Here is a 15,956-nt window from a genome sequence, read left to right as displayed (position 1 = left end):
AGAATGAACTTCAATTTAGAAATGGGGGGGGGTGCACACCAGTGACTGCCATCACACCTGTCATCCAGCCCCTGTGAGACTCTGCTCACCTCTCCAGTCCCACTCCTCCACATACTCCTCCCTCCCTTGATTGCAGACAGACAGACACTTTAGTCCTGGGGACACAGCTTCCTGTAATCCAGAGGCCTCTGGACTTGGTAGATGCATTTCAGTAGACATCCAGCTTGCTATGCATGCCATCGGATTCATCTGAAATATCACTCTTTCCTAGGGACAGGCTATGTTCCCTCGGCAGACAGGTTTTCTACAGCATTGTCTCTCAGCAGACCTTCCCAGCAGTCACAACTACAGGATGTGACTGGCTCACAGTGGGCAGATGAGAGATTCTCCTAAGGTTCCAATCCTAGTTCCAAATGTCACAATTGGGAAGCCAAGTGCCATCATAACATCCTCTCTTTTATTGGAATTAATAACCTATTAATGGGGCCAAAATGTTGTGATTTTAATTCCATTCTCTCGTAACCTGCAGCTTCTCGGAGCTTATAGTTCAGAAATAGACTTTGCTCTGTCCCCAACCCTGAGACAGGCACTTAGCACCTGCTTAAATCATGACAAATTTTAACCCAATTTGCCCATCTCCTGTCAGCCTACACACAGTAAAGTAAAGATACCTGGTCCAAATGAACTGGGGAACTTGTAAAAATAAATGGCAAGCCAGTTTTCTGCATCCCAGCTCTTGGGACGCAGAGACAATAGGCAAAACAGGAAGGCAAGCCTAGTCTACAGAGGGAGGTCCAGGCAACCTGGGGCTACACAGTGAGACCCTACCTAAGAAAACAAAAACTATATAATTATTAAGTATTGTAATGCACTATTCCACTGCCTATTATAGGTGTCTCGAAAGCTCAAGTTTCAAAGAAAATTCAATAAGATCAACAAGACTGATGTAACTATGGGAATATTAACAAAATTCATCTAGGATCTTTTCACCAATCTATAACAAAATTACAATCACCAACTGATGTGTCTATAAAAAGACAAAGAGAGGAGGGATATGTTCTCTGGAGGTGTGGTGAGGTATGAGGGAAGGGGGTGCCTCCACGGGTGGACCCATGTTGAGGCATCCCTTCCCCCTGAGAGACTAGCCACAGAACCAACCAGTATAGTGTAGAATAGAGTTTATTCAGGGTATGAGGAAGAGAGTTAAGAGGGTAGTAGACACAGAGAAAGACAGACAGACAGACACAGAGAGAGAGAGAGAGAGAGAGAGAGAGAAGAGAGAGAGAGAGAGACAGAGAGACAGAGTGAAGAGGAGTAGAGAAGTAGAGGAGTAGAGGCAGGCCATGAACACATGGGGAGGGGGTTATGAGGAGAGAGTGGGGACAGAAAGGCAAGAGCAAGAAAGGAGCAAGAGAGTAAGGTAGGGTGGGGAGCAACCCCTTTTATAGTGTCAGGCATAACTGGCTGTTGCCAGGTAACTGTGGGGTGGAGTGTAGAGAGAATTCTAACAGCAACTATATCAGAGGGAAACATGGTTAACTTAAAAACAGATCAGACAACATACACAATTAGGTTTGTGGTTGTAATAACATTAAAATCATTGACTCAGCTCCAACTCAACATCGCCTGTGACTAGTAAATCTGCCAGAGTGGGAACTTGCATTCTGCATGTTTTCCACTGCTCAGAGATCCCTCACAAGTAACTTTTTGTTGCAATGACCACTCTCTGCCAAGGTGAGGATGGAAGTGATAACAGCACACAGGTGGGAAACAGACAGAGGGAAGCTACCTGTTGTTACTACTGACAGTGTTGGAGCCCAACAGAAGACATGTGTTCCACTGAGTTCCACATGCCTTATTTCAAGGGCTATCACTAGTCACTATGTTCCTGAGTTCAAGCAAACTTTGGAAATGCTGGGTGGGACAGCCAGACAGATCCCTAGACCCTTTCATGTCTATCACTCATCTCTAGGAAGCTTGAAGAACAGTGCAGCCACCAGGCAGGCATGAGAAAGGGGCAGGAGAGTGTGGGAGAGGATCGCCCCATCTACTGGCTTCACCGATGTAGAACTCAGGCTGATCTTGACAAACTGTAGAAAATCTACCAATCAGGGATGCCATTGCTAAAGTCTTGCTTTGATGTATAACTGCCACAGATTAAAACAAAGAAAACACTGTGGTTTAAATACAATACACTTTTAGAACAGATGATGGAGGCTCCATTAGGCAAACCCAGAATGCAACTTTCCACCGTCTGACTTTCCAAAAAACAAACCCCACCAAACAAACAAACAAAACCAATCATACATATATTTATTTCCTAGAACTCTGTAGTACAGCACTGGGAATGTGGACTGAGATCCAGCACCCTGCTCTCCTTGGTTACCATGGCCTGAATGTCTCTGACTGGGTGTCAGGGATCACTCAGACTGAAATAGAAATTAAGACCTTCTAGCCAATCTGCTCTTTTCAACAATCAAACTGCAACAGCCTTTATTACTTCTTAGCAAAACAAAATATTTTATTAATTGTGACAAACTGATTTATTATTGAAAATGTGGTGTCTTTCTGAAATAATTTTAAATATAAATATGACATGATAATGATTTAGAAACTTAGAAGTCTGAAGGAAACCCGTGATAGTCCCAAACACTGTCACACCTGCAATAGGACTTCTCTCAGCAGAGAGCCTGTGTCCTGCTCTCTCTCCTTTCTTTCCCCTTTCATTTCTGCATGTCTCCTCTCAGCACCTAATTCAGAGCTCAGTGGGTGAGTTTAGGAACAGTGAGCATCAAGACAGAAGTGTAGTGGAAATGGCTCTAATGAACTCAGCCCCTTGATCCATTGTTTTCTTCCCCTGATGTGTGCCTGGTCCATACTCACCATGGTAACCTCTCCTCCTAAGAAACCCATCCTTATCCTAAGATCAACTGCATAATAAATGATCATATTTCCAGAGCTATGAGAAAGCATAACCACCTCTATTGATGGCATTAGACTCTCTTCTACTTATCTATGAGGGCAATTAAAACCTCCATGCTCCCATGATTTTGCCCCTTGGGAAGGGTAGAAGTAACATTTCAAATTACAATAAAAGAGATAAACACAATCATGAAGTGCTTCTAAATTCAGGAGGCCCTTCCCACCAGCTTTTAATTCCTATTCCCCTCTCATTAATGGTTTTAATAAACAAGATAGGATTCTTGTATTACCAATGATTACATGGATGAAAGGAAACACAAACTTCTAAAATGTTCACATTTGAGAGAATCGCTGCAGTGAGTGGAGACACTGAAGTGGTGCTGATACAAGAATTAGGATGATGTTAACCTCGAGTTTTGCGTATACACGGTAGAGGGTTACCCTTTCCACTGCAGCTGGAAGAACCAACACAGAAAATCTCCCAGGAGCTGGAATGGGTGTTTTACTCTTGAAATCAGTCACGATCTGTGTAATCCCAGGCAGAAGGCCCTGCAGAAGGCCTCTGGGACTCATTCTGCACCTCGAGATCTGTCTTCAATAATGTAGATGTTGTCTTCAGCTCGGGGATGTACAATCGCTGCGTTCTGCAAAGCTCTACTCTTATCGACATGGAAGGCAACAAAGCTGCAGAGAGAGAGGGGAGGGGAGGGAGAGATGTTGAAAGAACAAGAAGTCATCTTACAGGTCAGAGCAGAACATTTATGACACATGCTCAGGACTCCAGGAGCCCCATGTGGCAATGAACACAGGGCCTTGGTGTTAAGTCACAGAAAAGTTTATTGAATAAGTATCAGAATAACTAAGAATTATTTTTAAAAGAACAGCTCATATTGGAATCCTTCAAATTACTCATGTAAGAGGACACGAAAGTAGAAGGTCTGAAAAAACAGATAACTCCTAACAAACCAAGGTACACACACACACACACACACACACACACACACACACACACACACACACACACCATGCATGAAACAATACAATGTTGATGTTTGGTAAGAAAAGGTTTGGAAACCTGCAGCACATTTACATGCTCTATCATGTGTCGAAACACATTTAAAACCACAAAGCAGTCACGTTTCACAGGAGCTGGTGTCTGTGCCATAATGACAAAGACTACTTGGATGTCACACATTCGTTTACATTATGTGAGCAAAAACATCACATATGGAACCGAAGGAAATTAATCTGAGGAGAGGACTGCTGGTGTTGGCGGCTGACCCATCCTGACAGCTATGGGTGGTGCTTCACTTGGAGAACTCATTCACCATCCCTGTTACTCAGGGTAGTCACAGGGGGCTGATACCTGAGCCTCTAGACCTCATGGAAGAGGAAAATAAAGAAAAGAGACTAGCTTTAACTGCAGCGATGTATGACCTGGTAGAGTTTTGTCATTTGTGCACAGCGGCCATCTCTCCTACCGAAGTGTAGACCCAAAATGAAATCTCCAGTTGGCCATGTAAAGAACACCTGTACTGAGAATTACAAGGAAAAGGAGTGATCCGGCTTCCCTCTGCCTCGAACAATCACATGTAGGGAGACAGTGCAGGGTCAAGACACTCAGGAGTCAGTGTGATAGATGTAACTGAGGAAGCAGTCAAACGTGTTAAGCCGTTGCTTAGTTTGGCTTCCTGGGTTTCCTTCTTGTTATTTATTTATTTATTATTATATTTACTAATTCATTCATTCATTCATTCATTTATTCATTCTCTTGACTTTGTCAGGATCTCTCTAGGTTGCCCTGGCTATCCTGTAACTCCCTATATAGAACAGCCTGGCCTCAAACTCACAGAGATCCATCTGTTAGAATTAAAAATATAGGGCTGGAGAGATGGCTCAGTAGTTAAGAGCACCGACTGTTCTTCCAGAGGTCCCGAGTTCAATTCCCAGCCAGCCATGCGGTGGCTCACAACCATCTGTAATGGAGATCTGATGCTCTCTTCTGGTGTGTCTGAGAACAGCTACAGTGTACTCATATACATAAAATAAATCTTTTTAAAAAAAATTAAAAATATAAAGCTACCACACCTGGCTTTATACTTTTATACAGGGTGTTTCTAGAAGTCTGGGCTAGTCTTAAACTTAAGAGTTCTCCTGCCTTAGCTTATTGAGTTCTGAGACAATAGGTGTGTACCACCTCACCCACACCCCCCTTTAAAAAAAAAAAAAAAGATTTATTTATTTTATATAAGCACACGGTAGCTGTCCTCAGGAACACCAGAAGAGGGCATCAGATCTCATTACAGATGGTTGTGAGCCACCATGTGGTTGCTGGGATTTGAATTTAGGACCTCTTGGAAGAACAGTCAGTGCTCTTAACCACTGAGCCATCTGTCCAACTCCCCCTCCCCTTTTTAGTTGTGTTTTCTCCAATATTTTCTTTTAAATGAAGTGATTAACAAGTTAACCGACATTGGGGCTGACCTGATGACTCAGCAGTTAAGTGTGGCATAAACAGGAGAAGTAGAGGTTGTTCACTGCCCCCTTCTGGTCTCCATGTGTACATGCACACCCCCATGCCTGTCCTCTCTCTGTCCCTGTCTCTCTCCTGCCCCACTTCTACCCCCCTGCCTATTTCTACTTTTATCTTTCTCTTTCACACACACAAATAATGTGTTTAAATTAAATGTTTTTTAAAGATACCTTACCAATACAGAAACAAAAATTATGAACTAAAGTGATGTTTTCCCTCAACTATGACATTTATTTCCTGTCTACTTTTAGAAAAAAATTAGTTCGATTTATATTTCATTTAGCCCTTAGACTTCTAAGCATGGGCTCCTGAGGTTGAGAACTCAGATGTACCTACCCACCCACCCACCCCACCACCGGCAGAGGACCAAACTCACTTGCTAGGCAATCCCCCACTGAGCTAAATCCCCAACCCCAAAAACTTGTTTTCTAATCTGTAAGTTGAGACTGATAGTAAGTGCAGTAAACTGAAGAACCTGCCGTGTGGCAGGCAGAGGCTAGTGTAGTGAGTGAAGGGGTCTGGTGTGGAGCTGTGGGAACACTGGCCATGCCACAGTTCCACAACACTCCTTACAGCCTCAGGTGTTATCCTCCTCTAAATCTCCTGCTCCCTTTGGGCTCCCTCAAACTGTGGATCACTTAACCCTGTCATCCCCAACTTACTTGCCTGAAAGGATCTGTCTACTAGTTTATATGCTCCATGATATACCTGATCAGTTTTTTATCGAGTAGGTCTCAGTAAGAGAAAACATTGAGTAAAACAAGAGTGGAGCAGAGCTACTCACTCAACACCAGCACCATGAGGCACCAGCACCATGAGGCAAACCCCACTATTCAGCATCTGCCTGTAAGAGATTTGAATTCTAATCTCGAGGGGTTTTCTGTTCCTACCCCACCATAAACGCAGACAAATAAAAATGCAGAAAATATCTCTAAGAAGTGAGGATGACAAGAAAGGGACCAATTAAACTACATTTTGGGATTGAAGGTGCAGAATGGGAGCTAAGCATTGGAAGCACAGATGTGATCCCAGATTTAAAGAATCTGAGGCAGGAGGATTGTGAGTTCCAGCTTGTTCTAGGATACATAGAAAGTTCCAGGCCAGTCCAAGCCACATAGTGGGACCCTGCTCAAATCAACCCACCAACAAAGCAAGCAAGCAAGCAAACAGTGAAGAATAATTTACTTGCAAAAGAGAGCATAGATGGAAATTCTCAAGACTGTTAGTTCAAAAATGCACAATCCATGTCAGCTTACCTCAGAGAGCCCATCTTCTTTTTTATAATGATGTACCCTAAATTGGGGTGGGAGAAGAATGGTGAGAGAGGTTGAAAGGAAAGTTGAACTGTAATCAGAGACATTCATGATATTTTCTTCTAATCAAGGATATTGTTTCTGTTTTTAATTGATCCACCCCCTGGTAAAGTTGGGTAAAGCCTTGCTGTGCTGCACAGGAAGGATCTGCTTGCTCATTGGTTGGTATATTCACCCACCTAGCCTAAGTTGCTAGTAGGACAATGTAAAGAATTGTTCACAGAAAGAAACAAAGAACTGTAGATATTTCTAAGGGGCTGCAGGAGAACAAGTTTTTGAGGAGAGAATAAACAACTTTGGACTGAGAAGGGAATACATTTTTGGCATTTTATTCAATTTTTAAGGAATTCTCACTCTGAGACAGCATCTGATACATACCCCAGGCTAGCTTCAGACATAAATATTGAGATTATAGGCACATGCCACCTTAAATAATCATTTGGGATGAACATGATTAAATGATTTAAATGATTAGAGGCACACATCTTGAAATCTGACAGGCATATTCTTCTTTCCGATTATTGCCCAGTCGTCTGAAACAAGTCAGCAACAACGAGCTCACGTGTGTTATCTCGAAAAGTCAATGAATTCCTTACACAGTGACTGAACTACACAAACAGGAGCACCTCATGCAAATTGCACAAAACCTCCTGGAAAGGCATATGCAGGCCTAGGGGCCACCTTCAAATAGTCTATCCCAGCGTGAGTCAGGCGACTTTCCCACCAACACGGATACCTTCTCTTCTACTAAATACATTCCAAAACGTTCAGCAGTATCCTCATGGGAAAGAAACTAGATCCTAAAGGTAAGAAGGGAGAGAACTCGCCTAGGACTTACAATAGCCTTAAAACTCAATCCTATACAAAATCTCTTGTGTAGTAGTATTTGATTTCTTTATAGAAAATGTAAATAATATTTCCCTTTTCATGGCATTAACTGAAAGATGAAGGAGGGGGTTAAGAAACAACAGTGTTGCCTAGCACTGCAGCTGATTCCTGTGAGCCAAAAACTAGGAAGGTGGAGGCAGACACATTCAGATGAAGTCCGTCCTTAGTTACCTAGTAAATTCAGGTCACCCTAGCGTACGTGAGATCAAAATGTATAAAGATGAAAAACAAAATCAAAACAAAAGCATGAAAATTAAAAAAAAAAACAAAAACAAAAACAAAAAATAGAGTTAACTGAAAAAAAAAAAACCTGTCACTGATACTTTTTTTTCTAATTTTTTTTTTTATCTTTATTAACTTGAGTATTTCTTATTTACATTTCGATTGTTATTCCCCTTCCCGGTTTCCCCTTCCCGGTTTCCCTTTCCCAGCCAACATCCCCCAACTCTTCCCCCTCCCCTTCTATATGGGTGTTCCCCTCCCCATCCTCCCCCCATTACCGCTCTCCCCCAACAATCACGTTCACTGGGGGCTCAGTCTTAGCAGGACCAAGGGCTTCCCCTTCCACTGGTGCTCTTACTAGGATATTCATTGCTACCTATGAGGTCAGAGTCCAGGGTCAGTCCATGTATATATAGTCTTTGGGTAGTGGCTTAGTCCCTGGAAGCTCTGGTTGGTTGGCATTGTTGTTCATGTGGGGTCTCGGGCCCTTCAAGCTCTTCCAGTCACTGATATTTAAACTGTGAGTTTTACCGAAGATGGGTCTTTGGAGACATGGTAGCAAAGGTTCAAGACACTGAGCACTCACGAAGTAGCAGCCATCACCTACAGTGTTTGTGGTTCTGAACACATCCCTAGGGGACTGGATGGCTTACTGTGTGTCTTGGATCTGGGCATAGGGAAGTCATTTAAACTCAGAACCCCTGTGGCATGTACAGTGGCACAATTAAAGGCAGTCAGAAGGACTGAGAACCCTGGCTCCCCTTCCGTGAGGACAGTCCTGAAATTACTTACTGGTGACAACCACGGTGCTTGCAAGCAGCAGCAGCAGCAGGGCTGCAACGGACATGCCAACATAGAAGCCCTTAGTCGGGTTTCTCTGTGGCTTCCTCAAAGGGATTCTTACCTAAAGAAATGATAAATAAAATAACTGTGGTGATAAATAAACAACACAAACCAAAGGGGCTCCAAGGGAAAGGAACAGAAAACACAAACTAGACCCAGAAAACACAAAAAAGGACCTAGACTTTCCTCTTCACTGGCCAGGGGCTAGGCTGGAATATGGAGTAAGACCCAAAGATCTGAAGTGGCAATAATGGTCAGTGGAACTTGGAGACAAGGGAATTCAAAGTGTCTTCAAGTATATGGAAAGGAATTCTATGTTGCTCAAGGTGATGACATGTGTGGACACCAGTCAAAGTTCTAACTGCAAGGCTTATTGTGTTTATCATGTATCCAATTATACCTGCTTTAATAGTCAGTAGCATATTCCTTAAATGCGATCTGATAATAAAAAATAAAAAATAGCTATCTCTAACTCTACATGCTCTCAGTGTGCACAGATGCTGGCCCTGGTCTCTTATCACAGACCCTACTTGTGAATGCAGTTCAAGATTATACATCTTTATAAAATTCTAATACCAAATGCTAGTCTTGAAAACATAGTCACACAAATAACATTATTCAGTCTGGGCAAATTATATTTATGATTTTAGAAATATATGTAGTATATAATTTATATATAATTCAATAAATATATGCATATGCACACATATCAACAATTTAAAAACTATAGATCACAAATCAGAAAGAAAATGAGGGGGTTTGAACCAAGAAAAGAAAGGGGAAATGATGGGATATATTTAATAACTTCCTAAAAAAACCTACTATACTCATAGCTGCAGCCTGATTAACACCACAGGATCACACACATGTGCAGAATCTCTTCCAGTGCCCTGGTGCAGGTCACCAGGGGCCACCACCTACTGGAATAAGCACGAGACAGGCTGGGCATCGCCTTAGGCCCTTTCATAGCTCAGCACTGGTCTACTAGACCTAAACAGACCCTGAGTGATGGGTTTAACTGCATGAAGTAGACCATAAGATCAGATCTTCGTCCCTGTATGAGCTTCATCTCTGGGTCGCAACCCCAGCTCCTCTGCCTAGTGAGACCTTGGGCACACTAGCTAAGCTCTGTGAGCTCTGTCTTTACAGCTACAGAAGACATAGAGTTCTTGGGTAAGGTTCTCTCAGGTGCTTCTTGACAAACACCCTGAGGAATATAGAAAATCAGGTTTGCTTGTTATTCTGACAGGGTCTTCTGTATCCTAGGCTGGTCTGAAACTCACTTGTTGACAATGATGTTGACTGTCTGATCCTCCTGCCTACACCTTCTGGGTGCTTGGATCACAGCCGAGTCACCAGGCCCACATGAGCATCTATCTACTTCATAACACTTTGCTGATTATGAATGGCAGCAATGCCTATGCTTTCTCATTCATCTTCACAAATTTCCTGCCATATTTTCATGATACAGGCCAGGAAGTTGATCTCTGAGTCAAGACCGATGCTGCTGTTGTTGCTAGGCACGGGGGAGCACACCTTCCTCTCTGAACCTGAGAGCTGGGAGCAGCAAGGTTGGGAGGCCAAGATCTTTCCCAGGTATAGAGCAATTTCAAAGTCAGCTTGAGTGACAAGGGATTCTGTCTAAAATATCTAAACAAACACCACAAACAATGCTGTGAGCTGCCGTGCATCATTTTCAATGCAGCAAGAGACTGTTTGACATCTTCAGAGTCCAGATTCTTCTACCACGTGTTCCGAATTTATCTCTAAATTACTAACCATGGCTGTTTCATAAGTGACTGAGGGCAAGAACAACCTCAGTATGCAGGCCTGTTTTGTGTTATACTTAACAATAGTCTGGTCCCTTAGCAACATTGGCAAAATGGTTTCTGATATTTAACCAGTATATACAGATTCGTCCCATATCTGGCAGACCACTGGATGCTAATGTCAAATAAGTCATTAAGGTTTTGTTTTTGTTTTTTTTTTTTAAATATCTGATCGGGCAAGATGACACAGGCCTGTCTTCTCACTACTCAGGCAGGAAGATTATGAGTTGCAGTTCAGCCTGAGCTACTAAATGAGGTGATGTCTCAAACGAGGGGGCATTTGTGGTGGCAACCACATCTGTGATTTCAGTACTTGGAAGATAGGGGCAGCACAGTCAGGAGTTCAGGGTCATCCTCAGCTCTGTAGTAAGTTCAAGGTCAGTTGGACTACGTGAGACCCTGTCTCAAAAAACAAACAAAGGATTCTTGCTATCAGCGTCCAGTTGTTAGGTTCTGACTGTCCATGGGTAAGGCAGCTGGCCATTTGGTCCTGCATAGATAATTCTACCTCACCTTGAATGGTTTATGTTATTGTTGTGGTTGTTGTTCTTGTTGGGTGTGTTCTGGCAGTTCAAACCCAAAGCCTTGCACATCCCAGCAAGAGCTCTGCTATTTTCAATAGTCAAATGATCCTCAAACCTCAGTAGCTGGTTCTTTTCTTATCTCTACCCCCATTTCTCCTGTGCGCCATACACACACTAAAACACACCTTGTTTCTTCCTGGAACTAAGAGGAAAACCCTCCACTGGTAAATTTATCTACATGTTCGGTAGAGATAGAACTCTGGCAAGAACCCTGAACTGGAGTGCCTTAGATTGTTCTCAAGCATGGGATAGAGAAACTCTAGGAGAAGTCATGCAAACCTGAGAATCTGCGGCCTTAATATCATATGTGGATATTTGTTAATGGGGGGAAAAAACAACCAGAGAACTCTGTAGAGAGTGCTAAGTGAGTAGAAAAACATTATTATGAGTCTCTTAATAAACTTCTTGAATTCACAATTCTCTGTAAGCATCATACTCTTCATTTTAATTTCTTCATTTTTATATATTTATTAATATATTTATGTACAGTTTTTGACATAGGTCTCATCTATCCCAAGTTGCCACTGTTCCAGGCTGGCCTTAAACTTCTGATCTTGTATTAACTTCCCGAGTCTTCTGAATAAAGAATATACCATTATATCTGACTCTTTCTTTTCTTCTCCTTTTTTCATTCAAATGCCTGTGAACTAATTTCACAGACAAAATTCTTTAAATACTAATCGATTCCTGAAAGACATACAAGTGAACATGGCTAATAACTTAGGGAGAAATATACTTACAGTGTGATTATTCCAGGCCTCCTCTGAGGATGTCACAGTGTCATTCCAGTCTATTCAACAAAAAGGACAATCAATTAAAATTACAAAATATGGTGGTTTTTTACTATATATGTAAATAATATCCACAAGGCCAATGTGTCTTATACCTTGTGAGGATTAGGATTTAATATGTCAGAAGAGTCACTGAACATCAAGTTTTGAACATTTAGATATTCCAACTATTTTTTGAAATGTCTATTTTGTAACAAGGCATATATTTTTTTCATTGCTTCTATGTGTCTATGAATGAAATACAGAATCTTCTTTCCACTGAATATCTGGCACATATAAGGATTATAATATTCTGACAAGAATTCCCTAAACTGCATTTACATATGAAGAAGTAGAAACTGGATAATTATATATTTCTAGCTTTTGCAAATGACAGACAACTGTGTTGGCAACCCCCCCCACACACACACACCCCAGGAACCATACAATGAGTGGAAATACTGCGGGTCTGTGGAAGGCCCTGACAACTGCCCAAGCTGGCATTGCATGTTGGATGACTGATAGCCCTCCACCCTTCCCACATTCCAGTATTTGTATTTTACTCATTGAGAGAGCCCTTCCAAGGAGCCAGAGGCAATGACTAGGTGTAGGCAACATCTACAGTCTAGACTCTGTTGGCACTCAGGTCCTTAAGTAAGACCTTCCAGGAATCACAGTAAGTGACTCGTAAGGTGAAGCTGAATCAGACAAAATTTGAATTCAGTGCTGATCATGTCCATTAGCAAAGTGACCTTCATACTCAAGGTCCCGACATAAGCACTTAGGAATGCATGCTTGAGCGTGCAATGCTATATTGGGAAACACAGGCGATGCTATTATCATTACATGATAAAGGAGTAGTGGAGAAGAGGGTGAATAATGTGGAATTACCTTTAGAAACATCATATCACTTATCTAACGATGAACATTCAACAACTTGTCCAAAGAAATGTGTGTGGTATTAGTGGGAAAATTGAAAGGTTTGTGTCTCCAAAGAATTATAGAGTTTCTCCAGTTTAGCAGTGATATAAATTACCATGAAAGAATGCAATGAGATGGTGTATGAGATTTCTGGCAGGCACGGCTCTAAAGGCAAGTAGTGGGCCACGTGACTACCCAAAACCCTTTCAATCCTAATATTTCTTGCTATTGCAAAATGTACACCAACAGAGGTTGATATGGGCATAGCAAGGACTTAGCCCAGGAGCCTCCAGGAACAAACCAAAATCAAAAGTCTCAACAACACCAGGAACACAGTTGCACCAGAGTCTGCTCCACTCTGAAAACTGTTCCTCTGAACAGGGTAAGGCAGTGCATAGATCGCTCCTCACACACATCCCCCTTCCTTCTTCCTCACTCAACGGAATAGTGGCTGAAAGTTGTTCCTGCACCTTTTTTTTTTTTAATTTTAACAATTTTCATTTTGTTTCTCTGCCTGGAAACTGTTCCTACTAAGATTTACTTTTTAAAAGCCAAGGTTGCTATTATCTAATCTTCTGGATTCTATGAGTTCACTGCATGTAATTACATTAATCCAGAAATGCCTGGGAAAATGTAGGCCATATGGGGTTGTGGGAACCATTGGTAATCATCTCCTGAGAATATTGAGTTACAAATGTGCACAGACAGCCTGATCTCGTTTGGATGCTCCTCAAGGTCACATTACCCAGCTCTGAAACACAAAGACCAGCACGTGACCTTCTCAAAACCTACAACTACTGTAAGAGCTAGCTGGGAAAGATGACCGAGTTCAGCATCACCTCATTTGATCAAGCAAAGTCATGCCATCACTTTAGGTTCAAAGAGAGCAGATAGTGTAGTATCCACCCAGAGTGTAGACAGTGAGACTGAGGGTCAGAGTGAGTGAGAGTTGGGGTCTTGGGGCTGCAGGTCTCTTTGGCTGCTGGTGGTGGTGTATTCAACCCATCTCAGTCCATTCAGGTTGCTATAACAAAATAGCTTAGAGTGAGTAATTATAAACAAAGAAATGGCATAGTTCTAAAGGTTTGGAGACCCAGATCTGGACACAAGTTCACTGCATAGGTGGTGAACGTTCTTTCTTCATAGACGACACTTTTTGTGTATCCTCAAGTGAATAAAAAGATAAATCAGCACCCCCAACCCTCTTATAAAGGATCTAATGCCATGCACGAACATCTTCCTCCTAATCTAGTGGCCAGATTGCCCCCAGCTCTTAATGCACTGCACTGAGAATTAATCAGTACCAAAGGAATTCATGGATACACAAAAATTCAGACCACAATGCAAGAACTCAGATTGCCCCTGCAAGTACAAGATTGACAAAGCTAAAATGGAGATTCGTGGTTATATTGGAGGAAATATTAGTGACAGCAAGGTTAATATAGACACCAGAAGACTACGTTCACTGTTTTAAGGCCCAAAGGATCAAGAACAATAATGCTCTTGGGTGATTTGGTTTGTAAAACAGGCCCATGAACATAGATGTTCCTAAGTCCTGTGCCAATCTTCCAAAGACCAAGCACTGTGAGTAATAGAGGTGGCTGTCATCATATCTATTGATCAACTCCTTTGCAAACATGATTCAAGTACTTCATCACATTGCATAGCCATAGTATTCTGTAAAATCTATTACAGTGAAGTTACTTTACATTTAAACAACCAGTGGCATTGTTAATTGAACAGACAATGGAACTGATTCAAGAGTGACATTTCTATAAGTCACACAACACTTAGCTGAGACAGAGGTCAATCAGGATAGAAAGACAGGAGTAGTCAATGGACCACAAAATGGTAACCTGAGACATAGAGAAGAAAAATTGGTAAAGGAAAATGGGAGGGTGGCTCCATTGCTTATTCTTTTGTCAAAGTCGAGAAATCTCAAGAAACACTGATAGAAGGCAGACTTTCCTACTGAGGCAGTCTATGCTATTGATAGACACCTAGACCAAGTTGGTGAAAACAATAAAGAAGCCATGCTTGTTGAGGGTCAAATGATATAGAACCTCCCACTCCTACATCTTCTCTCCTATTCATGAATGTAATGAAATATCCCTCAGAAATCTATATGGCAACATTACCTATGGAATAAAGTTATTTAAATATAACATTGTTGTAAAACTAAATCTTGGAGCATTGTTTCTAAAGAAAGCAGTGTGAGGGTTAGGGCAGGGGTTAATTCTTAGTACTCCAGAGATTCAACTTGAAGGCCACCAACATCAATCACATATACTTAATGTAAAGAAATTTAATGTCCCCTTCATGGAGAAGTCCAGATGCATGTCCCAGTATATCCTATTCCTTTGCTAAACATCTCTCTTCCTGATAACCACCGTGCTTAGGATCTGTGTTAAATATCCACCATTAAACACTTAACTCTCTGTCACATTGACTCTCTCTGACATACTTTTCCTCAAAGAAACCACACAGCTAAGTTTGGCTGTGCCTGTGTTGCTGCCAACACTTAACAATGTCATATTTGTCTTGTGGCAGAGGATGTAGGCTCTTCAAAACCAGCTTCCCTGGCCCTTCCAAGGGGTTCAGGAAGGCAAATAGAGTTACCTGCAGGAGTATATGATGGAGTTTCTGTCACCTCAGCAGTTGTCTCATGGGCATAAAATGTAGTGATTTCTGGAATGAGAACAATGCAAGAACTATTTCAGCTGTGAAGGAGGTTGTTACCTACCAAGAAAAATGGAAACCGAATTTAACCCAAAACATCACCCTCCCACAGTGCCTCCCCCAACCTTCTTAGGCAGGAATGTCCCCCTTCCTATCCACTTCTGCACCTGCTGACTCCTCTTAGCAATGTATCCAAAGATGGCCACTGCCTGTAGTAATTTCATGCTCCTAAACAAGTGAGGTCTATGTTCTAATACTCTAGACAACTCTATCAGTATTTAGAATTGTCTCACACTTTCCATTCTAGATACATGGACACTGGTGGGATATACAGTCAACACTAAGAAATGGAGAATAGGACACTCGGTTAATATCAGGATTAAGACATGCAGTATTTCACTCTCTAGGAATGGGCCTGGGAGTCTCTTTTTACCCTCTTCACTACAGGCCTT

General features: G+C 41.9%; 1 protein-coding gene across 1 annotated transcript in view; it reads right to left on the bottom strand.

The window, feature by feature from the left end:
- Positions 1-2,496: 2,496 nt before the first annotated feature.
- Positions 2,497-15,956, bottom strand: part of LOC116910126 (hepatitis A virus cellular receptor 1 homolog) — a 31,290-nt gene continuing 17,830 nt past the window's right edge. The window contains exons 5-9 of the mRNA XM_032913960.1: positions 15,445-15,513; positions 11,875-11,924; positions 8,671-8,782; positions 6,712-6,748; positions 2,497-3,606 (exon numbers count right to left, since the gene is read on the bottom strand). Coding sequence (XP_032769851.1) covers positions 3,492-3,606; positions 6,712-6,748; positions 8,671-8,782; positions 11,875-11,924; positions 15,445-15,513 — 383 coding nt within the window. The 3' untranslated portion in view covers positions 2,497-3,491. The remainder of the gene's footprint in view (positions 3,607-6,711; positions 6,749-8,670; positions 8,783-11,874; positions 11,925-15,444; positions 15,514-15,956) is intronic.

This window comes from Rattus rattus, chromosome 9, assembly GCF_011064425.1.
Source record: "Rattus rattus isolate New Zealand chromosome 9, Rrattus_CSIRO_v1, whole genome shotgun sequence".
NCBI lineage: Eukaryota > Metazoa > Chordata > Mammalia > Rodentia > Muridae > Rattus > Rattus rattus.
This window is presented reverse-complemented; position numbering and strand designations above follow the sequence as displayed.